This window comes from Lycorma delicatula, chromosome 5 (genome assembly GCF_047948215.1).
Source record: "Lycorma delicatula isolate Av1 chromosome 5, ASM4794821v1, whole genome shotgun sequence".
In the NCBI taxonomy this organism is placed as follows: Eukaryota; Metazoa; Arthropoda; class Insecta; order Hemiptera; family Fulgoridae; genus Lycorma; species Lycorma delicatula.
In genome coordinates, this window is record NC_134459.1 from 91,595,136 (window position 1) to 91,615,211 (window position 20,076).

Here is a 20,076-nt window from a genome sequence, read left to right on the forward strand (position 1 = left end):
TGTGGGTTTGTTTGTTTGATTGATGTATGTGCTCATATTTTTATTTTAGCTGCTACTGGCACAGAGCGGGAACCATGTGGTGTGCCGGGCAGCTGCTCACAGCACATGAACGATTCATTTGCCTTACACTTCTTTATATGAATGATTTATCTAAAATTATATTTGTATTTTGGGGATAAAAAACGAAAACATTGGGGTTAGAGCTGTGTTAAAAACCACAACTCAAGAAACAGCTAAAAATGTTGTTTTTTTTTTTGTCTTCAGTCATTTGACTGGTTTGATGCAGCTTTCCAAGATTCCCTATCTAGTGCTAGTCGTTTCATTTCAGTATACCCTCTCCATCCTACATCCCTAACAATTTGTTTTACATATTCCAAACGTGGCCTGCCTACACAATTTTTTCCTTCTACCTGTCCTTCCAATATTAAAGCGACTATTCCAGGATGCCTTAGTATGTGGCCTATAAGTCTGTCTCTTCTTTTAACTATATTTTTCCAAATGCTTCTTTCTTCATCTATTTACCGCAATACCTCTTCGTCACTTTATCCACCCATCTGATTTTTAACATTCTCCTATAGCACCACATTTCAAAAGCTTCTAATCTTTTCTTCTCAGATACTCCGATTGTCCAAGTTTCACTTCCATATAAAGCGACACTTCAAACATATACTTTCAAAAATCTTTTTCTGACATTTAAATTAATTTTTGATGTAAACAAATTATATTTCTTACTGAAGGCTCTTTCGCCTGTGCTATTCGGCATTTTATATCGCTCCTGCTTCGTCTATCTTTAGTAATTCTACTTCCCAAATAACAAAATTCTTCTACCTCCATAATCTTTTCCTCCTATTTTCACATTCAGTGGTCCATCTTTGTTATTTCTACTACATTTCATTACTTTTGTTTTGTTCTTGTTTATTTTCATGTGATAGTTCTTGCGTAGGACTTCATCTATGCCGTTATTGTTTCTTCTAAATCCTTTTTACTCTCGGCTAGAATTACTATATCATCAGAAAATCGTAGCATCTTTATCTTTTCACCTTGTACTGTTACTCCGAATCTAAATTGTTCTTTAACATCATTAACTGCTAGTTCCATGTAAAGATTAAAAAGTAACGGAGATAGGGAACATCCTTGTCGGACTCCCTTTCTTATTACGGCTTCTTTCTTATGTTCTTCAATTGTTACTGTTGCTGTTTGGTTCCTGTACATGTTAGCAATTGTTCTTCTATCTCTGTATTTGAACCCTAATTTTTTTAAAATGCTGAACATTTTATTCCAGTCTTTTTCCAGTCTATTCCAGTCCGTTATCGAATGCCTTTTCTAGATCTATAAACGCCAAGTATGTTGGTTTGTTTTTCTTTAATCTTCCTTCTACTATTAATCTGAGGCCTAAAATTGCTTCCCTTGTCCCTATACTTTTCCTGAAACCAAATTGGTCTTCTCCTAACACTTCTTCCACTCTCCTCTCAATTCTTCTGTATAGAATTCTAGTTAAGATTTTTGATGCATGACTAGTTAAACTAATTGTTCTGTATTCTTCACATTTATCTGCCCCTGCTTTCTTTGGTATCATAACTATAACACTTTTTTTGAAGTCTGACGGAAATTCCCCTTTTTCATAAATATTACACACCAGTTTGTATAATCTATCAATCGCTTCCTCACCTGCACTGCGCAGTAATTCTACAGGTATTCCGTCTATTCCAGGAGCCTTTCTGCCATTTAAATCTTTTAATGTTCTCTTAAATTCAGATCTCAGTATTGTTTCTCCCATTTCAACCTCCTCTTCTTCCTCTATAACACCATTTTCTAATTCATTTCCTCCGTATAACTCTTCAATATATTCCACCCATCTATCGACTTTACCTTTCGTATTATATATTGGTGTACCATCTTTGTTTAACACATTATTAGATTTTAATTTATGTACCCCAAAATTTTCCTTAACTTTCCTGTATGCTTCGTCTATTTTACCAATGTTCATTTCTCTTTCCACTTCTGAACACTTTTCTTTAATCTACTCTTCTTTCGCCAGTTTGCACTTCCAACAAAAATGTTGTTAGTATGCTAAATTCATGACAATTATTTAGTTGGAAAAATAATTTAACAAAATCATATGCAATGAAACATAAACCATGTAACATTTTCATGGTGGGCCATAGGTTTATCTTTTTTTTTTAGTATGTATTTTTGTTTACTAAAAACATTTATAATTTTAATTATTCTCTTACTGTATATAAATGCAAAATAACAATATGGAGTAAAAATACTAATTGAAAACTGAAGAATTGCTTCCCTTTTGCTGATGAATTAAATAGAGTATGACAGCAGCATGTGTTGTAGTTGTACCTATTGTTGTCATGTCTTTCAATGAGATCCTCAAATCTAGTGTCAAGAACTTGAAAAAATTCAAATTTCAGTTTACATCAATTGTTCAAAACACAGTAATTCTTATCACATGAAGTGTCTAAATAATTATTTTTGTAAATGTGAAATTTACCTAATTATTATTATTTTTTTAAAAAATAAAATAAAAAAACTAACTAGAACACCATAAAGCATTAGAACCCTAATGCTTTAGAGGTCTGTTTTTTCCTGCACCCATTGAGAAAAAAGTACTTATTACAAGAGTCACCACTCTGTATTAAACTGTGTACTGCATATACTCCTAACAAATTATATCAGAATTGTAATAAACAAAAAATAATTAAATTGGTTGTATAATCCATTTCTAGAAACTGACTTTCGTGACATAAAAAAGATTGATTGAAGTTTGTACTTCTTAGCAAATTTGAAAATTTTTTACAGTATACAGTAGTTTAATGTACCTTATTCTCATTCTTTTAATTTTGATAAAACTTTTTTGCCTTTACAGAAATGTCATATATTTTCCTACATTTTTTTATGAACTTGAACATTACTGATTTGTTGTTGTAAATATAATTACAATTTAATTCTTAGACTTCATTTGTAAAAAAACATGCATTCATAACTGTACTGAATGCATTGTAGCAACTACCAGGTGTGTAAATATGAAATCGGAATTTGCCCATAGGTGGCCGTAGCTGTCAATGTAGTTACCTTCAAACTGCATCATTGGTGCCATTTTCTCTCTTTGACAGCTGACAAAGATTTTCAACTCACAACAATACAAATTTCATACAACAGCATAGTTTTACATAGCGTTGAACAAGTCGAGTTTTGTACCTACAAACTATGATTTGCAGACAGCATTGATTTTCTGTTACCATTTAAAGAAAACTGCTGCAAAATTGTGTCGAATGCTTGTTGAAGGTTATGGTGAGCATGTTCTTGGTAAATCACAGTGCGTTGAGTGGTTTAAAAAAAAATTCACAAGTGGCGATTTTGACGCGAGGAACGAAGAACATGGAAGACCACTAAAAATTTTTGAAGACAGTGAATTGCAAGCATTGTTAGATGAGGATGACATTTAAACGCAACAACAACTCACAGATCAATTAAATGTAACACAAGAAGCCATCTCCATACATTTGAAAGCCATGGGAAAGATCCAAAAGATGGGAAAATGGGTTCCACATGAACTGAATGAAAGACACCAAAAATCCGAATAACCACTGGTAAAATGCTACTCACCAGGTATAAAAGAAAGTCATTTCTCCATGGTATTGTGACAGGTGATGAAAAGTGGATATATTACGAGAATCCTAAGCGTAAAACATCATGGGTAACTCCAGGTGAACCATTGACATAGATTTCAAGGCCAAATTGCTATGGAAAGAAGACAATGCTCTGTGTTTGCTGGGATCAGAAGGGTGTCATCTACTATGAGCTGCTAAAACCTGGCGAAACTGTTAATACTGAAGGCTTCCAACAGCAAATGATTGATTTGAATCAAGCATTGCGTGAAACACGACCAGAATTTAAAAAAAGGGACATCCACTTACTGAGCAGTGCTTCACTTCTTATGAAGATGTACGAAAATGTCTCGATGACTGGTTTGTCTCAAAAGAGTAACAGTTTTTTTGGCATGGCAATCATAAATTGTCAGAGAGATGGGAAAAATATATAGCTAATGATGGACAATATTTCAAATAAAATATTTTTCATCATTTTCATACAATAAATGTATATTTTCTATACAAAAATTCCGGTTTCATTTTACACACCTGGTACTGTTGCTTTTGAAGTTCACAATGTATGCATCTACATTATATTAAGACAGTGATCCTGTTTTTGGAAACAGGCTTGAAACTGTTTTTCTTGAATACATTTAACCTTCTTTATCACAGTATGTTGGATAACATTAATTGCAGAAGATCTTCATTCTTTTAGCGCAATCTCTAATTTTGGGAATACCCAGAAATTATGGGAGTTAAGTTTAGTGATAAGCAGGATGACCTAATTTCGATAATTAATTTATGACCAGAAACTTACAATTAGAATTTCTCTTATGCCACTCAAACACCCTTGGCATTTAGAGCATCTATACTGTGTGTGTCACTCACAACAATATGTCTGGTTGGCAGTTTTAACGATTTTCACACAATTTTATGTTTCAACAAGTTAACAAGTTGCTCTAAATTTCATTACTAATTTTACACCAAAGTTTACGAGTAGATCTTAGTATATTTACAATAGCCAACAATAGTTTATACATCTATTAGTTTAAACATATACAAAGCTTAACTAACATGATTCCAATCATGTCACCAGACTTCTGATATTAAACGGCTGTTCTGAGAATTAAATTGTTATACCTCATATAACAAGTGAGAGTTAGTAATGTATATAAATGTGGATTATAAACTCTAGTATAACGATTGGATTTAATTTTAGTTTTTCCATAGCACAACTCTGTTTTCTGTGTACCTGGACTTATACATTCTTAGAAAAATAGTTTTTTGTGGTTGTCATATTTTTCCAGATGTTTAGTAATCACTTTCACATATACTTTATTCTTTCATTGGTATATAGTCAACGTTTTACAGATCTGAAAAAACCACATTGCAATTTTTCCTGATGATACAATTCAACTCTGTTCTTAAAATTCAAGGTTTGAATGTTATTCTTTTTATTTAACTATTTATTATATCTAATTATAACTCTATCTATTTTATTTTTAACCATTTTGGTGCTAAATAAACTACCTGCTCATTCTAGCTGAATATGCAACTGTGATAACAATTTTTTCATATTCTAAATCTTGGTTCTGATTCATTGTTAGGTATAAAAATCCTACTTAAAATTAAGCAGTGCTATTTCATAAACTTAAGTTTTACTATGATCTGTTAATGTTTTAAGGGTGGAAACTAGTTTGAATTTAAAGATATTAGAAACATCATATTTACCTACAATATGTAATATAGCATTTATTTTATTTCAGAAATAAGCTTTTAAATTTCACAAAAATTCCTAAAATATAGTTTATCGTAATTGTAATTGCGTATTTCTAAAACTTTTTATTAATTGTTGTAGTTGCGTGCATGCATATATATTGCATATGTGTGATTATACAGTTGAGCAGATGATTTTTATGCTTTGTGTCTTATCTGCATGCATGTTTTAGTTTTTGTACTTCTGATTAAACAGCAGAAGAAGTGTGTTACTTAGTATATATAAATTTTTATCTCTGTTGTATAATATTTCCATTCCCTGAAATTTATATTATACATTATGAATTTACTACATAATTTATGCTTTATTAGGAATAAAATGATCACATAATTTTTCTGTTTAAATTGCAGTTATGTTAAAAAAAATTGTAAAATTTTGTTACAGTTCTGTATTGATTAAATCAGTTGATGTACATTTGATTAAGTAAAAGTATTCTTTTTGTACTTATTCAGCAAAAACATATCTTCTGAGTACAGTGTAGAGCCAATTTTATAGTCACCAGCTTCAATAAAAAGCTTCATTTATATAATTAGTTTTGTTGTAAAGTTTATCATTTACATTTTTTTTTTTTTTTTTTTGTAACTGACAGCACTTCAATTTTTAAGTATAAAATAAATATTTTACAGAAAAATAATATTTTTATATTTGTTGATACAATTCTGCACCCCTATAACTGATAAATTAATTTGATAGAACATCAGAATTGTTGCTGTAATTTGTTCAGCTATTTTGAAACTGTTTTACTGTTACAAAAGTTATGTTTATAAACAGTCCTCATCTAGAGTTTTCATTGCTTGTTGTTCATGTTCATCAGTTAGTTTGATGTACCTTTCTATTCATTTTTTAGCCTCAACATATCTCGCAGCTCATGTTTTAAAAAATCTGTTTCATACATTCCAATCTTTTATCTTTAATGTTTTATACCACATTTTAAAAGTCTTAAACAATTTCATTATACTTTTTATATTTTTATTCTTGTAGGGCTTAGAGGACTGATTTTATCCAATATGCTCCTCTGCTACTAGTTTTGCTGTTTCTGACATCATCAAATAGGAATTATATCTAGGCAATCACACCAAGTAGAATCCTCTGCTTGAGTTCTACTAACAAATGGTTATGTCACTGATTGCTATTTTCACATTGTACACCAAACACTCATGAAAGAAACCGTAAAATATAAGGAAAGTTACATTACAAGGAGTGAACAATTAGCAGTTAAATGAACTGTGAAAATTTAGCATTATGATATATTATTATGATGTAGTTGAATGTATCATTGCCAGTAGGTGTGGGTGAAAATGAAAATTACAAAATACTGAGTGTGTATTATGTAATTGATTTACAGTTCTACTACAAAAATTATTCATTTGGTAAATTGTGAACTTCACAGCAAGTATACATGAAATTATGTCCTGAAAACACCTTCCAGAGACAAACAGGTGAAGAAAGTTGAAGGAAGAAAGAATATAAGGCATTAAAAGTATTTTAAAAATGAATTAATATAGAAAAAAGTGAATTTTGTGTATTCAGTGATTATTGAATTTATACTTCTATAATATCTGTAGTAGATGTTAACGTGCACCAAGAACTGGAGAATTATGAAGATGATTCATATATGATTCATGATGCACCTTCAGAAAACAATGCAGATGAGTCAATAAAACTTATAAAAGCATTGCTATATCTAGGAATTGACATGATTATGCTGCATTTGATGACATTCAAATTTTAATAAAAATAAAAAATAGTTCCAAATATTGTTTTTTTAAAAAGAAATATATATGTATATAGCTAGTTTTTAGATTTCAATTAGCTTGTTTTTAGAATATGTGTATGTTTTTGTCTTGTACCTCACTTGTTTATTTGTTTGGTTGGCTAGTTAAATCACTAAATTCCTATTTCATCTTTCTCTTAACTGTATATTTTCAGTTATGTTTTCTAAATCTTTTTTTCATACATCTTCTGATTCATCCATATATGTGGTTATACTGTTTGCATATCTTCCCTTTATATGTTAATCCAAAACTCTTATTGTTCCTTCACTCATTCTCTTATCATGAAGACAATCTGTTTTTCCCAGTCTCTTCTATCATACCTTGTACTTGTTATACAGTACCTTGTACTATTTGTACAGTATATTTTGATTTTGCTTAACTTACTAATCATTTTTCAGAACCTATTGCTAACTTGTTACTGGAAGATGGGAATGATGCTGGATTTTTCCAATTAGATGAAACTGTGTTTAACAAATCACATTTATGTGAGTATCATATTTTTTCCTGTAATTAAAAAATAATTATTGTAGAAGTGTGTTTTATATCACATCTGTTAATGCTTTATATTTTATTATAGCTCTCTTTTCCACTTGTGCATGTTTTTTTCATATGGTGTGTGTAATTATTATATATTAGAAAAAGACTTACAGTGATCCTTTATAGTTATGTGGTCTTAATTTGAACTTATTCAGAGATATACTTTCAAACAAGTGTAGTGTCATCCCTCTTCAGATACATGTGACAGATGTCTGGTCTGAGTTACCCAGTTTTTTCTTCAGTTTGCAGTAGTCCCTCATACCAACTTGCCTAATAAGTATACCATTACTATAGTTTCCTCATACTAGCCTACCCTATAAGTATATTCCATTATTATAGTTTTGCATACCTGTGATAAATGTGGTTGACTCCTTTCCAATAATTTGAGCAAAAATTAATTTTTGTAAATTTTCTGCCATAGTTTGTAAATTAGTTTAAATTACTGTAAGGATCTTTTTATTGTTCTTCTGAGTGAAATGCATTGTTACATGAAAAGTGCTGGTCAATTACTTTGCATTTAAGAACTTCATAAAAATGATGAAAACAAAGGAGTTAACAAATTTGTTTTCCTGTATTTATAAATCCCTTTTAAACATTGGTTCAGTTTAACTTTGTAGGTGACCCTACAACAGAAAGCGTTCTGTGTTTGCAGTTTGCAGAACGTTAATCTCTAATTACCATTCAGAATGTGTTCTTTTTGGTGATCCCAAGTGACAGTAACATAGATGTGAGTGACAGTAAGTAGATGGTATAAACAATTTGAAACCACTGGCTGTATTTGCAAAGAGAAGAGTACAGGATGACTGGGTATGTCCAAAGACAATGTTGATCTTGTGAGTCTTTTGGGCCTAGTCGTAGGAAATCTGTTAGGACTAGCCATGAATTAGCAATTCCAGTGGTGTTTGTGTTGAGGGTTTTAAGGAGACACTTACAACTGTGTCCATATCATTTACAGCTATTACAACCTCTAAAGCCTGCAGATTATCGTTTACGTGCTAGCTTCGCAAATGAAATAATGCACTGTTGCATTATTTCAATGCATGAAGACTTTCTTTATCATGTTGTATTTAGTGACTAATCAACATTTCATGTTAATGGAAAAGTAAACACTCTTATCTGGGGGTCAGAAAAATATTGCATTGTGAACGAGACTCCCCAAAATTGAATGCTTTTTGTGCCATATCCCAATGGCAAGTTTACAATCCGTAAACGTTTTTGCGGGTACAAGTTTGTCTGGAACGAACTATCTTAATATGCTGCAACTGTGGCTCTTACCTCAGTTGCAGTAAGAACCACAGAACTTTATTTGGTAAAAAGATGGTGGGCCTCCTCACTGGCATAATGCTGTATGTGATTGATCGAATGAAATTCTTCCCAACCAGTGGTAACTTAAACTTAGTTATTTGTTCTCCTCACTATTGGTCGCCGGGGACCAGATAACAGGGCTTGTTTGCCATAGCTTCCACATTTGCCTGATCTGACCCTGTGCAATTTTTTTTTCTCTGTATGTTTATAAAGGATCAAGCATATGTGCCACTGTTACCAGCTGATCTACCTGACTTGAGACTCAGGATTGAAGCAGCTATCGCATCAGTTACTCCAGACTTGCTGATTAACACATTGTAAATAATGGATGAGTATAACTTGTCTGACCATATTTACTCAGTTGAACAATGGATGAGTATACATTGTCTTTGTGTAAAGTTCTGTATCTTTCGATAGGATGGCTCCAGATCATCTTTCATTGATCTCAGATGTTCAGTGTTTCAAAGTTTGTTTTTATTCGTGCTGTTGATTTATTTTCCATTTTTATTCTATTGACACAATTATTTTTATTATTATTGTATAAAAGTTAGCAAAATGAGTGATATTTATGACCCTAAATCAGTCAAATTGGTGTATGATATCTTGGATGACAGCAATGGAGAAAATTCTGATTTTGACAAAGAAATTAAGGTTGCGTCTATTATACATGAACAAATTAGTGAATTATGTTTTAATTGTGGTTCTGAAGGGAAACTAGATGATGAGAATAGGGACCCGACGTATGAAGATCTGGTTATTTGTGATTGTGATTTGTATTTATCAAATGATGATTATTACGATCACCGGCATTTGAAAATAAAAAAAGTTGTTTCTGTAATCGAATCTTCGTTAAGTGATATTATTTCTAATGATTTTACTTCTAGGCCTACAAGTGCTGCTATTATACTCCTCTTAGTTTTTCTTCTGAAATTCCTTACATTTCTGCTGACAGTTCTATTTGTACTGAATTAGGTTTTGGCTTACCTTTATCTACATCAGCTATTGTTATTGGCAATGTTACACTCTCAAAACATTGTACAAATTCTTGTAATTATTTTTTTTTATTGTTATAAAATAGTTTCTAAGAATAATAATGTTTCTAACTACACTTAGTTCTCAAATGAAAATAATCAGAAGTGTGTGAAACAGTAGTATTCATTGAAAGTAAAACATCAGATAGACTGGTTTTATGCTGTATTTTACTAAAAAAAAGTTTTTTTCAAGTGACATAACTTTTTACTCTAACATGATATCTGAATGGATTTATATTATAATGAAAGAGTGCGTTTCTGTGTTTCAAAAAATATGTTGTGTGCAATATAAATAACTTAAAATATAAATAATAATTACAAAATTAAGTGCTTGCATTACAGCTGTTTTTTTTTTCTGCGTTTAAAAGTGAAATTTCAACATGACACACAAACTCTGGGAAGTCACATTTGTCTTTTTTTTTACATAGAACAAATCTGCATGTCTTATTTTTTCAGGTTATAAAATTCTTGTAAGGAAATTTTAGAATTATAAGTAGTTTTTTTTTTAAATTGGTCTAAATTGCTCAGTTATCATGGACCACCATGTACCGAGAAGCCCAGGGTTCAAAGTGTTAAAGTATGGGATGAACTTTCCTATTTGCTGGATGTGTGCCATGTGATGAAGGTGCTCACATTGAATACATACAGGAAAAATGTTTGAGTTGCTCTTTCATTTCATGTATAATTTATCAGTGTAAGTAAAACTTAATAAATATTATGTAGCTTTAAAATCCCAGTATTCATTTTCAAACACTCTACAGTGGTTCTGATGTATCTACTAGCATTACAAAGTCTGTAAATTTAAAAAAAAATTATTTACTTACACAAATGTAAAATGAAATTAGTAATATAATAATTAAATATTAATTAATCAATTCTGTCATATACAAAGTTATTCATAACTTTAACAAGCACATTGATACAGAGTATTTTAATTTTTTTATTTTCTAATCAATACAAGGGTTAATCAAATATAAATGGTAATTTTTTTAAATCAAATTATTGATTAATAATATACACAATTCATACCTTCATCATTTCTCTATAGTATCCTGCACAATCTACTCACTTTTGCCAGTGATTTAGAAACTTAAATATTTCTTGTTCATATAAAGTTTGAAGATTAGTCATCAACCAATTGCGCACACACTCCTTGACGTCTTTATTTTTTCAAATTGTTCCCCTCCATGCGATTTTTTCAAGGGTGTAAATAAAAAATAGTCACAGGGGAACAAATCTGGTCTGTAGGGAGGGTGATCGAGGGTTTCCAATTGCATTTTTTCCAATTTATCCCTTGGCAAAATCACAGTGTGCAGCCTGGTGTTATCTTGGAGAAGGATGACGTCTGTGATGGGCATACCCCATATTTTGTTTCGGTAGGCGGCTTTTGTTGACTGCAGAAGCTGGCAATAGTAAGCCGTACTCACTGTTCGTTGATTGTGGAGAAAATCAAAGTGTAAAACTCCCCTTGAGTCAAAAAAGTCATTGCAAGAACTTTTCCGGCTGACAGACGAGTTTTGGCTTTCACTGCGCACCCCTCATCCTTTCTTTGCCATTCCTTACTCGCTATTTTTAACTCTAGAGTGTAACAATGGATCCCTATCTCATCATATGTGACGATGCACCTAAAAAATCATCCCATTGTAGCCAAAATCGAGTCTCAGATCTCCAACCTGACCTGTTTTTTATTTTCAGTTAACAACCTCCGAACCCAACGAGTATTAATTTTTTCTAAAGCCAAGATGGTCAGTGATAATGGATTGAGGACTCTCACAGCTGATACCCACTTCTGATATGATTTCTTCAATAGTGAACTGGCGATCACCTTTGATAAGCTCTCGAACAGCACGGATGTTTTCAGCTGTGACTTGACCTTGGGCGTCGTACATGACTCATTTTCTATACTTTTTCACCTTCCGTTAAATTGTCTGGCCCATGTATAAGGTCTGTCTGGAAAGTAATGTTATACATTTTATTGTAAAGCGACTGCACATTGCAGTGCTTTATTAATCGCTGGGATCGATGGTAGTGTAAGTTAACTACCGAGTGAGTGCTTGCTCAGTCGTCTTTGAGCTCTTGGATGTGAAGGACAGGCGATTTCGTAAACCTCTGTTCATCTTGTACAGGTCACAATGCAGCGCTCACTGAAACAAATATGCGCTCAAGTTCTTGTGAAACTCAGCAAATCTGCAGCGGAAACTTTTCCAATGGTTCAACGGGCCTTTGGGAATGACTGTTTATCACAAAGGCAAATCTACAGATGGCACAAGGCATTTTTGAAAGGCTATGAAGAGGTTGACGTGGAAGCCTGCGCTGGACGTCCCCGTCAGCCTTCTGAAACGACAAAAATGTGACTCGTGTGAAAGAACTTTTGGAAACAGACCATCGAATGACTGTTAGTTTAATGGCTAAGATGTTAAATATTCCAAAAACTATCGTCCATGAGATTGTGACCAAGGATTTGCTTATGAGAAAAGCATGCGTAAAGCTTGTCCCAAGAATTTTGGCTGACAACCAAAAATCTCGCCTAGTGGAAATTTGTCAAGATGTTTTGGAAATGTGTGAATATGATCCTCATCTTTTGGAAAATGTTATCACGGGTGATGAAATGTGGATATTCCATTATGACCCTGAAATGAAGAGGCAAAGTGCCGAGTGATACACCTCGGCGTCCCCTCATCCCAAGAAGGCTTGAATGAGCAAATTAAAGACCAATACCATGCTTATTGCGTTTTTTGACTAAGGGGAATTGTCCATCGTGAGTTTGTACCCTCTGGGACAATCGTAACTCTAAATTTTTTAAATCCTTTTTTTTTATACTTGTAGACTTGGTGACATTACTTTCCAGACAGACCTTCTATAATCTCGGTTCTGGGACAGTGTAGCATCCCCCCTCTCTAACATACTGAAGTTTAACCCTCCCACTCTGCCATCTAGCTCAGAACTGCTTGCTGCATAGAATAGCAAAATTGCCATTTAAATTTGATTAGTTCTCATATAAAAATCTTATTATTTTGTAAACAAGGTAACTAATAAATTTATAATGTTTCTGAAAAGAATCTCCATATTTAACATTATAATGACTTTCTACTCAGTAGATCCAGGAAGATTATAATTGTTTGGTTGTTTTGAGATTATCAAGTTAACGTTGGCAATGTTACCCTTGCAGCATTTCGACTAGCTTTGTGATAGTTGATGGTAATATGGTATCTGTTCAAGAAAAAGCGTAGCAGGTTGTGTGCTTCATAAAATTTTGAGTCTGTGTTATTGTTCAATGTAAATTTAGGGAAATGTAAAGTAGATTAGCTTTTACGTACTGGTCACTAACTGTACAGTTTTAAAAGTTTGAAATAACAGATAATGTAGAAAAGTCTAAATCATACTGGAAGACATGCAATAGTAAAGAAAATGTTAATGTTATGTATGCGACAGTTTTAGATTAGGAACCTGAAGAAATTATTTTCTTCCTGTAGTTTGAAGCTTGTTTGTTATTCATTAATCAGTAATACATGATATATGGAAGATATTACAATTATACTCGTACAAGCTTCAACTAAGACATGAAAGCAGACCAGATGATCATTTGAAATCATGTTAGATAAGATAGATGTAAGTTTCTTAAAATGCATTATTTTCACAGATAGAAACATTTTTTATGTTAATGGTTGTATAATTAACATGAAATTTATCACCTTATCTGAAATATTAGGAAAGTACTAGTTTGGTCATTTACATAAACATCTTGGGCTATTTTTCATTGTAGAAAAAAAATCAACATACCTACCAGATATTTAAACTCACTTTAGGGTTTGTTTTACTGTAAATTATGGAGACTTGATGTAGAATATGCTTAGGTTGATTACCAACAAAGGAAGCACTACTCCAATTAAGCTTACAGATGTGCTCAACACAAGGTTTCTTAATTGAAGATTGGTAGACCTGGTCACCATGTTGATCTGATGCTGTTAAATTTTTTCCAAGGCCATATGAAGAACATATGGCCTGAAAGTTTGCAATTTAGACCTCTTGCTGGAAAAGAAACTTAGTTTTGGTGTATTTTTAAAATGTTATTCCTATAGGAATGTATTTAATACTGGTAACAAAAATAAAGGGTGGTTAGTATTTGTGAAGAAAATAATTTACCTAGTTTCCTAGAATATGAAGTTTTGAAGTATCAGATATTGTGATATTTTCCAGTTTACTTTTGTAATAATTTTTTCACCCAAAAAGTGCAAATTTTAATAAATTCCCATACAATTAATGTTTCACTTAGTGCTCATATTTGCAGGAACTAAGTGTGAATAGCTAGTGAAGGTACCTGTAGAATAAAGTTTTTAACCAGGTTTACAAAATAGAATATCAAAAATCTTAATTTGTTGTAATTTCTCTTGGATGAGATGTACAGTTTTAATTTAAGGCTAGACTCAAAGAGCTAAAAGGACAGTTTTAGAACGTACATCGCCATAAATTGATTCCTTATCTTTCCACATGAGAGAGCTACTAACAAAGATGGCAACACTTGAATAGAAAGCCTTCTGTATTTTGTAGTTTTGTTAAATATGAATCTGTTGTAGTTCAACATGCATCCCATAGAAAATTTAATTGTGATCTTCTGAGTGACAATAATGTTTGTTTATAGCATAATCAGTTTAAAGTGATTGGATGTCTGTAAAGGAAAGAGTTGGGTGGAATGACCAAGGGTGTCTGAAAAAATGTTGAACAATTTTTCCTTTGTAGTCCTAAATATCTGTTAGGAAGGCCAGCCTCAAACTAGCAATACTGGTAATGACGGTGGAATTTTAAGAAAACTTTACTGGTACGTCTGTACCATTTATACTGTTACAGGCTCTGAAGCGTACCAACTATACTGTGCAAGCGTTCTGACTTCATGATTGAAATCGAAGTGTTACAGTATGGGATGACAGCTTTCTTGATCATATTGTGTTACGTGATGAGTCAGCATTTTGTCTTACTAGAAAAGTTAATACACATTCCTTATCTGGAGGGGGGTTCAGAAAATCCCCTTGAAATCTTACTATGTAAAAAAGACTCCCTAAAATTATTGTTTTCTGTATGATATCCTGACGGCAAGTTTATGGGTTATTCTTTTCACTGAAGCAAGCATAACAGGAGTTTTTTATTTGGATATGCAGCACAAATGGCTCTTTCCTCAACTGTAAGATGGACCAGAGAAGATTATTTTGCAACAGGACGGTGCCCATCTCATGGCATAACTCTGTATGGGACCAGTTGAATGAGATTTTCCCTGATTATTGGATCAGTCAGCATAGAGCTGATAAACAGAATTTGCATGCGGTGGCCTCCAAGGTCACATGATCTGATTTCATAATTTTTTCTATTGAGGTTTTTTTTTATAAAGGATCTTGTTTGTGTCCCTCCACTACCTATTAATCTACTTGGTTTGAAGCACTGTCACTTCTACTATTAGAGATATGCTGGTTAAGTAGGGGGAACTCCTATCAGTTGGATATATCTGACAAAAGATCCTCACATTGAATATGTGTAGGAAAAAACTGTAAGAGTTACTCTGTCATTCTATGTGTAATTGATTACTAGTCAAAGTTAAAAGATTAAATAGCTTTAAAACCTGATATTCATTTTTTGTGCACGCATGTGTGTTCAGTGTTGGCCCCTAAATCACCTTATATCCCCAGAGAACTACTGAACCGATTTTGACCAAACTTGGTCTAATTTTATATATGGGGCATTGATTCCATTAAATTTCCAAGTTTAAAGGTCATGTGGGTGAGGCTGTAAGCAAGATCATCCTTAGTATCTCAAGATTTTGCCTAATTAAGTCCATATTTTTCTTAGGCAGATTTTTTAACAATTAAAAATAACAATATTTGCAAAAAAAGGTTTTTGTAAAATTGTACCGCCACCTGAAAAAATGCTGTTGTAGTCATTTGCTATGTTGTGGCATCACAGGTGAGCTGTAGAGTTAAATAAATTAATAATATTTTAAAGTTTAAAAAAGTAACTCGGTTTGGCTGGGTCTTGAACTTGATCGCCTGGTTGACTTGGTACCTGTTGTTAGGCTACACCAGTCTGCCAACTGTACAGGCGAAATTTGTTCTATATAAGTTGTGAAATTACATTAGTTAGTGCCGATTCGCTGCTAGTACTGCCACACCCGCGGAAATTAAATTCGGTATGTATGTGCACTTTAGTTAGAACCGTTGAATTAAATAAATGAAAAAATATTATAAACATTATATTTAAATAAAATGATAAATATTTTAAATTAAGCTGTGTGTGTGAGCTGTTCCAACAGAAACAACCCACAGTTATAGGAACGGACTGTTCCTATAACTGTATCATGTAGCTGCATGACGGGAAAGTCCTACAACTGTTGTCAGTCTTTAATTGGGTGGGATTGCTTTCAAATGATTATGAGACAAAGCCATTAAAAAACTAGTTACACCTGTCATGGAGTAGTTAATATAAGTTTATCTTTAGCTGTATTTGAACTGGAGTTCAGACAGCATTGTTATACAGCTGATTAATGGTAATGCTTTCTCATCACTTATCATTCATCCTTACTGGTGATTCCACAATATATGAAATATATTGGTATAACTTGTTATAAATTTATGGGTTGAAGTAAGGTAAATAGCCAAACCATATTTAATAAATGTTAAACAATGTTAGATACAGTTAAACTAAATTCTGTTAAAACATTTTGTTAGCAAATAAAAAAAATGTTGCCCCTTGCTTAGCATAGCATTTAACACAGCAAAGCAAATATGTCATTATTTGACTATAAAACAATACTGTACTTGCTTACTTCAATATGTGTGTGTGTGTGTGTATATATATATATATATATATATATATATATATATATATATATTAATATAATTTAATTTATGTTGTTAAAAATCTGTTACTGTAATAAAACTAATAAAAATATAATTAACAATTTAATAGAACTGAATTCTGAGCTTGAAAACTTATATTATTAATTATTTCAGGTTCAAAAATTTCATTATCACAGACGTGTACTCCTCAAGAAATAGAGGCTAAAAGAAGAGAAGCTTTAAAAAAATTACAAGAAAAAAGGTTGAAGACAAAACAGTATTGTTTTAAGCAAAAAGCTAATTTTAAATAAAAGTGGTACTAAAATACTAAAAAAAATAATGGTGAAAATAAAAATAAATGCATGTAAGATGATTAGTAAATATATGTATATATTCTTTCTGTTTTGATTCATTTATGTGTTTTGTTATTGCAATGTAAAGAAAATGTTAAGTTTGATTGTTTATATATGTATCATAAAATTAGTGATGTCACAAAATTGTATCGCGTAATGGAATAATTTAGTTTTCTTGTTATATTATCATTGAAACACTTGATGTTTTATTAGATTGATTTGATATAATAATAAAGACTGATGTTCATCAATTTCAAGGTGATGATTTTGTATGTTTGTGAAGAATTGTGACCTTTATATTCCAAATTAATTTTATTATCTCAGAGATGTAGAATTTGTAGTGTTAATCTAGAGTAAAATTTTCAAAACTGTTTTTCTCAGAAATTTTTATTGTACATAAACATACTTAATTTTTTAAATTGCTCATTATAGCATTTGCCACTTCTCAGTGACAGAATTTTAAGTAATCCTGTTAAAATTAATTTTATTTTTATTATTCACCATAATAATTACCTAAAAAAATTATTACCTAATTAAAGATGTACTTCATTAAACAGTTATTTTTAATTTTTAAATTTTATCATCTGTACAAGTACAGATATAATCAACTTATTTTGCGAAATGTTGAACCAGATGATTTATAAGTATAAATACAGTAATGTAATTTAGAAAAAAAATCATACCTTGACAAGTTTTGTGATTATTTAGTAAATAATATTTCCCCTTTATTTTTAATCACTTATGTACACGATTTGTTATCGATTCAACAATTGTACTACACATTTTTTGATTTCTTCAACATGAAACCACACTAATATTATAGTTTTAATAAGTACAATTCATTTATGAGTGTTGTTTTTTTACTATTGCCCAAAGATTATCAATTGGTTTTACATCTGGAGAACTGCCTGACCACAGGAGCACTTGTAATGTTTTGTTCTTTAAACAATTTTCCACTTTTTCAGCAGTATGGCTTGCCACCAAATTTTGTTGAAACACTCCATTGCCTTTGGGAATTTGTTTTGAGGTTGTATCACAACCCTATCCTTCAGAGTATTTATTGATGTATCCATCACTCTTCAATATACCATCTATTAGAAGTATTGAAATATGTGAAAAAACTCAAAACATTTTTTACTGAGGTTGTTTAACTGATTCTTGGATATGAGCCGGTGATGCATTTTCATCTGATGCTTTTCTAACATATTGAACTCTTTGCCCCTAAACATAAAAATGACTCACCGGTAAACATAACATCTTTCCAATCTTCTTTGGTCCAGTTAGCATGTGATTTGGCACTCAAGAGCCTTTTTTCACATTGCTGTTGTTAAAAGCTGCTTTTTAGCTAGCCAATGAGCTTTCTGTCCAGCTGTAAGAAGTTGGCATCTAACAGTTTTCATGTGTAAATCTGTTCCACTGGCTGCTAATTCACGATTTAATTCACAGCAGATAATTTTGGATTAAGTTTATTTTTTTCTCATTAATAATTGATTAGTCTGGAAGTATTTTTTTTTTTTTTTACAGCCACATTTGCCTTTACTTTGAGGTGGAAAGGAACCAGTTTCTTTTGTTTTAAAATAGTATTAACTGTTCCTAATCCATACCACACTCATAAGCTGTTTGTTGTGTCATACTGGTATGCTCCGAAAGAGCAACAGTTTTCGAACACTTAATGTGCATTACATATTCAGACACAGAGAGTAAAAATAGTATTTATAATGTGAAAGTTGCTAAATAACCAAAGAACAATAATCTCACATTACACAGACAACTTAACAAATGGGTGTGGTCAAGCAATTTAGCCAACATAGGAATAAAAAAAAATTCCCTGTGTTCGGATTAGTTTCCACACTACTGTAAATATTCATAACTGATAAGAATGTCATGATATTTTCATGGACAAATCTGTGTATTATTACTATTCTGCGCTTTATTGTTTTGTTATATTAAAGTTGGTATTCCTGTCGCAAGTCACAGTCTTCCCAAATATTAACCTCTCACTGATTGCGGTTATTATCTTTTACACAATATTCTATTGGAGAATAGCTATTCTAACTCCTTGTCTTACCAAACCTCTCACCTTCAGTTTCCTGTCCTCACTGTAACTGTTTGGCACAACTATTAGTAAATTTGCAGGAGCAGTAGATCCAACTGTGGAGAGGTTTGTTAATGAAAACAAAGAATAAATCAAATATTAGATTTTTTTAATAAAGTGGCAATGTTCTGGGGCATTACTAAATAATATGCAGGAACATTTAATTATGTGTTGATTTTAATGAATTTTAGGTGCGTAAGATCAGTACTTGCTGTATTTTTACTATTGGTAGTTTGTAAGGGTTTTGATACACCTGTTTCAATTTGTTTTCTTTTGTGAATGTTTATTTATGACAAAAATTGTGAATTGTATGAATTTTTATATCTTAATTAAAAAAAATTGATATACGATTCTTAGAAGATTTTATTACTTGGTATTAAGTTAAAAAAAATCATCAAATAAGAATTTAAGTAAAGTTAAAAGTATCCTTTATGCTTTATTAATTTTCTTATTTAATTATTTTATAAACTTCTAAAGAATTGTTCATTGTTGCCAAAGAATGGAATTCCACTGAAATGAAGGATTGAGAAATATTTATTCTCTTTAAAATACTAAAACTTTATTATCTATATTTTTTTTTTTTAAGAGAACATGTCCTTGACTGACTGATTCATCAATGCCCAGCAAAAACTACTGAAAATAAATCGATGAACTGTATACATATTCTTATGATGTAAGTGTATATTAAGAAAGGATTCTTTGAAATTTCGAGTTTAAAGGCTTAAAATGGAGTAGTAATGAAATTTACTACTATTTTTTTTTAATTTCTCAGTAATAAAT

The 20,076-nt window shown here is 31.6% G+C and overlaps 1 protein-coding gene across 5 annotated transcripts in view; it reads left to right on the forward strand.

Annotated features, from left to right (window-relative positions):
* LOC142325203 (uncharacterized) overlaps nt 1-19,646 on the forward strand; it is a 50,510-nt gene extending 30,864 nt beyond the window's left edge. For all 5 annotated transcript variants that reach the window (XM_075366642.1, XM_075366645.1, XM_075366646.1 and 2 more), the window contains 2 exons: nt 7,553-7,639; nt 17,023-19,646. In XM_075366642.1, the coding sequence (XP_075222757.1) occupies nt 7,553-7,639; nt 17,023-17,159 (224 nt within the window). In that variant the 3' untranslated portion in view covers nt 17,160-19,646. The remainder of the gene's footprint in view (nt 1-7,552; nt 7,640-17,022) is intronic.
* Nucleotides 19,647-20,076: the final 430 nt, after the last annotated feature.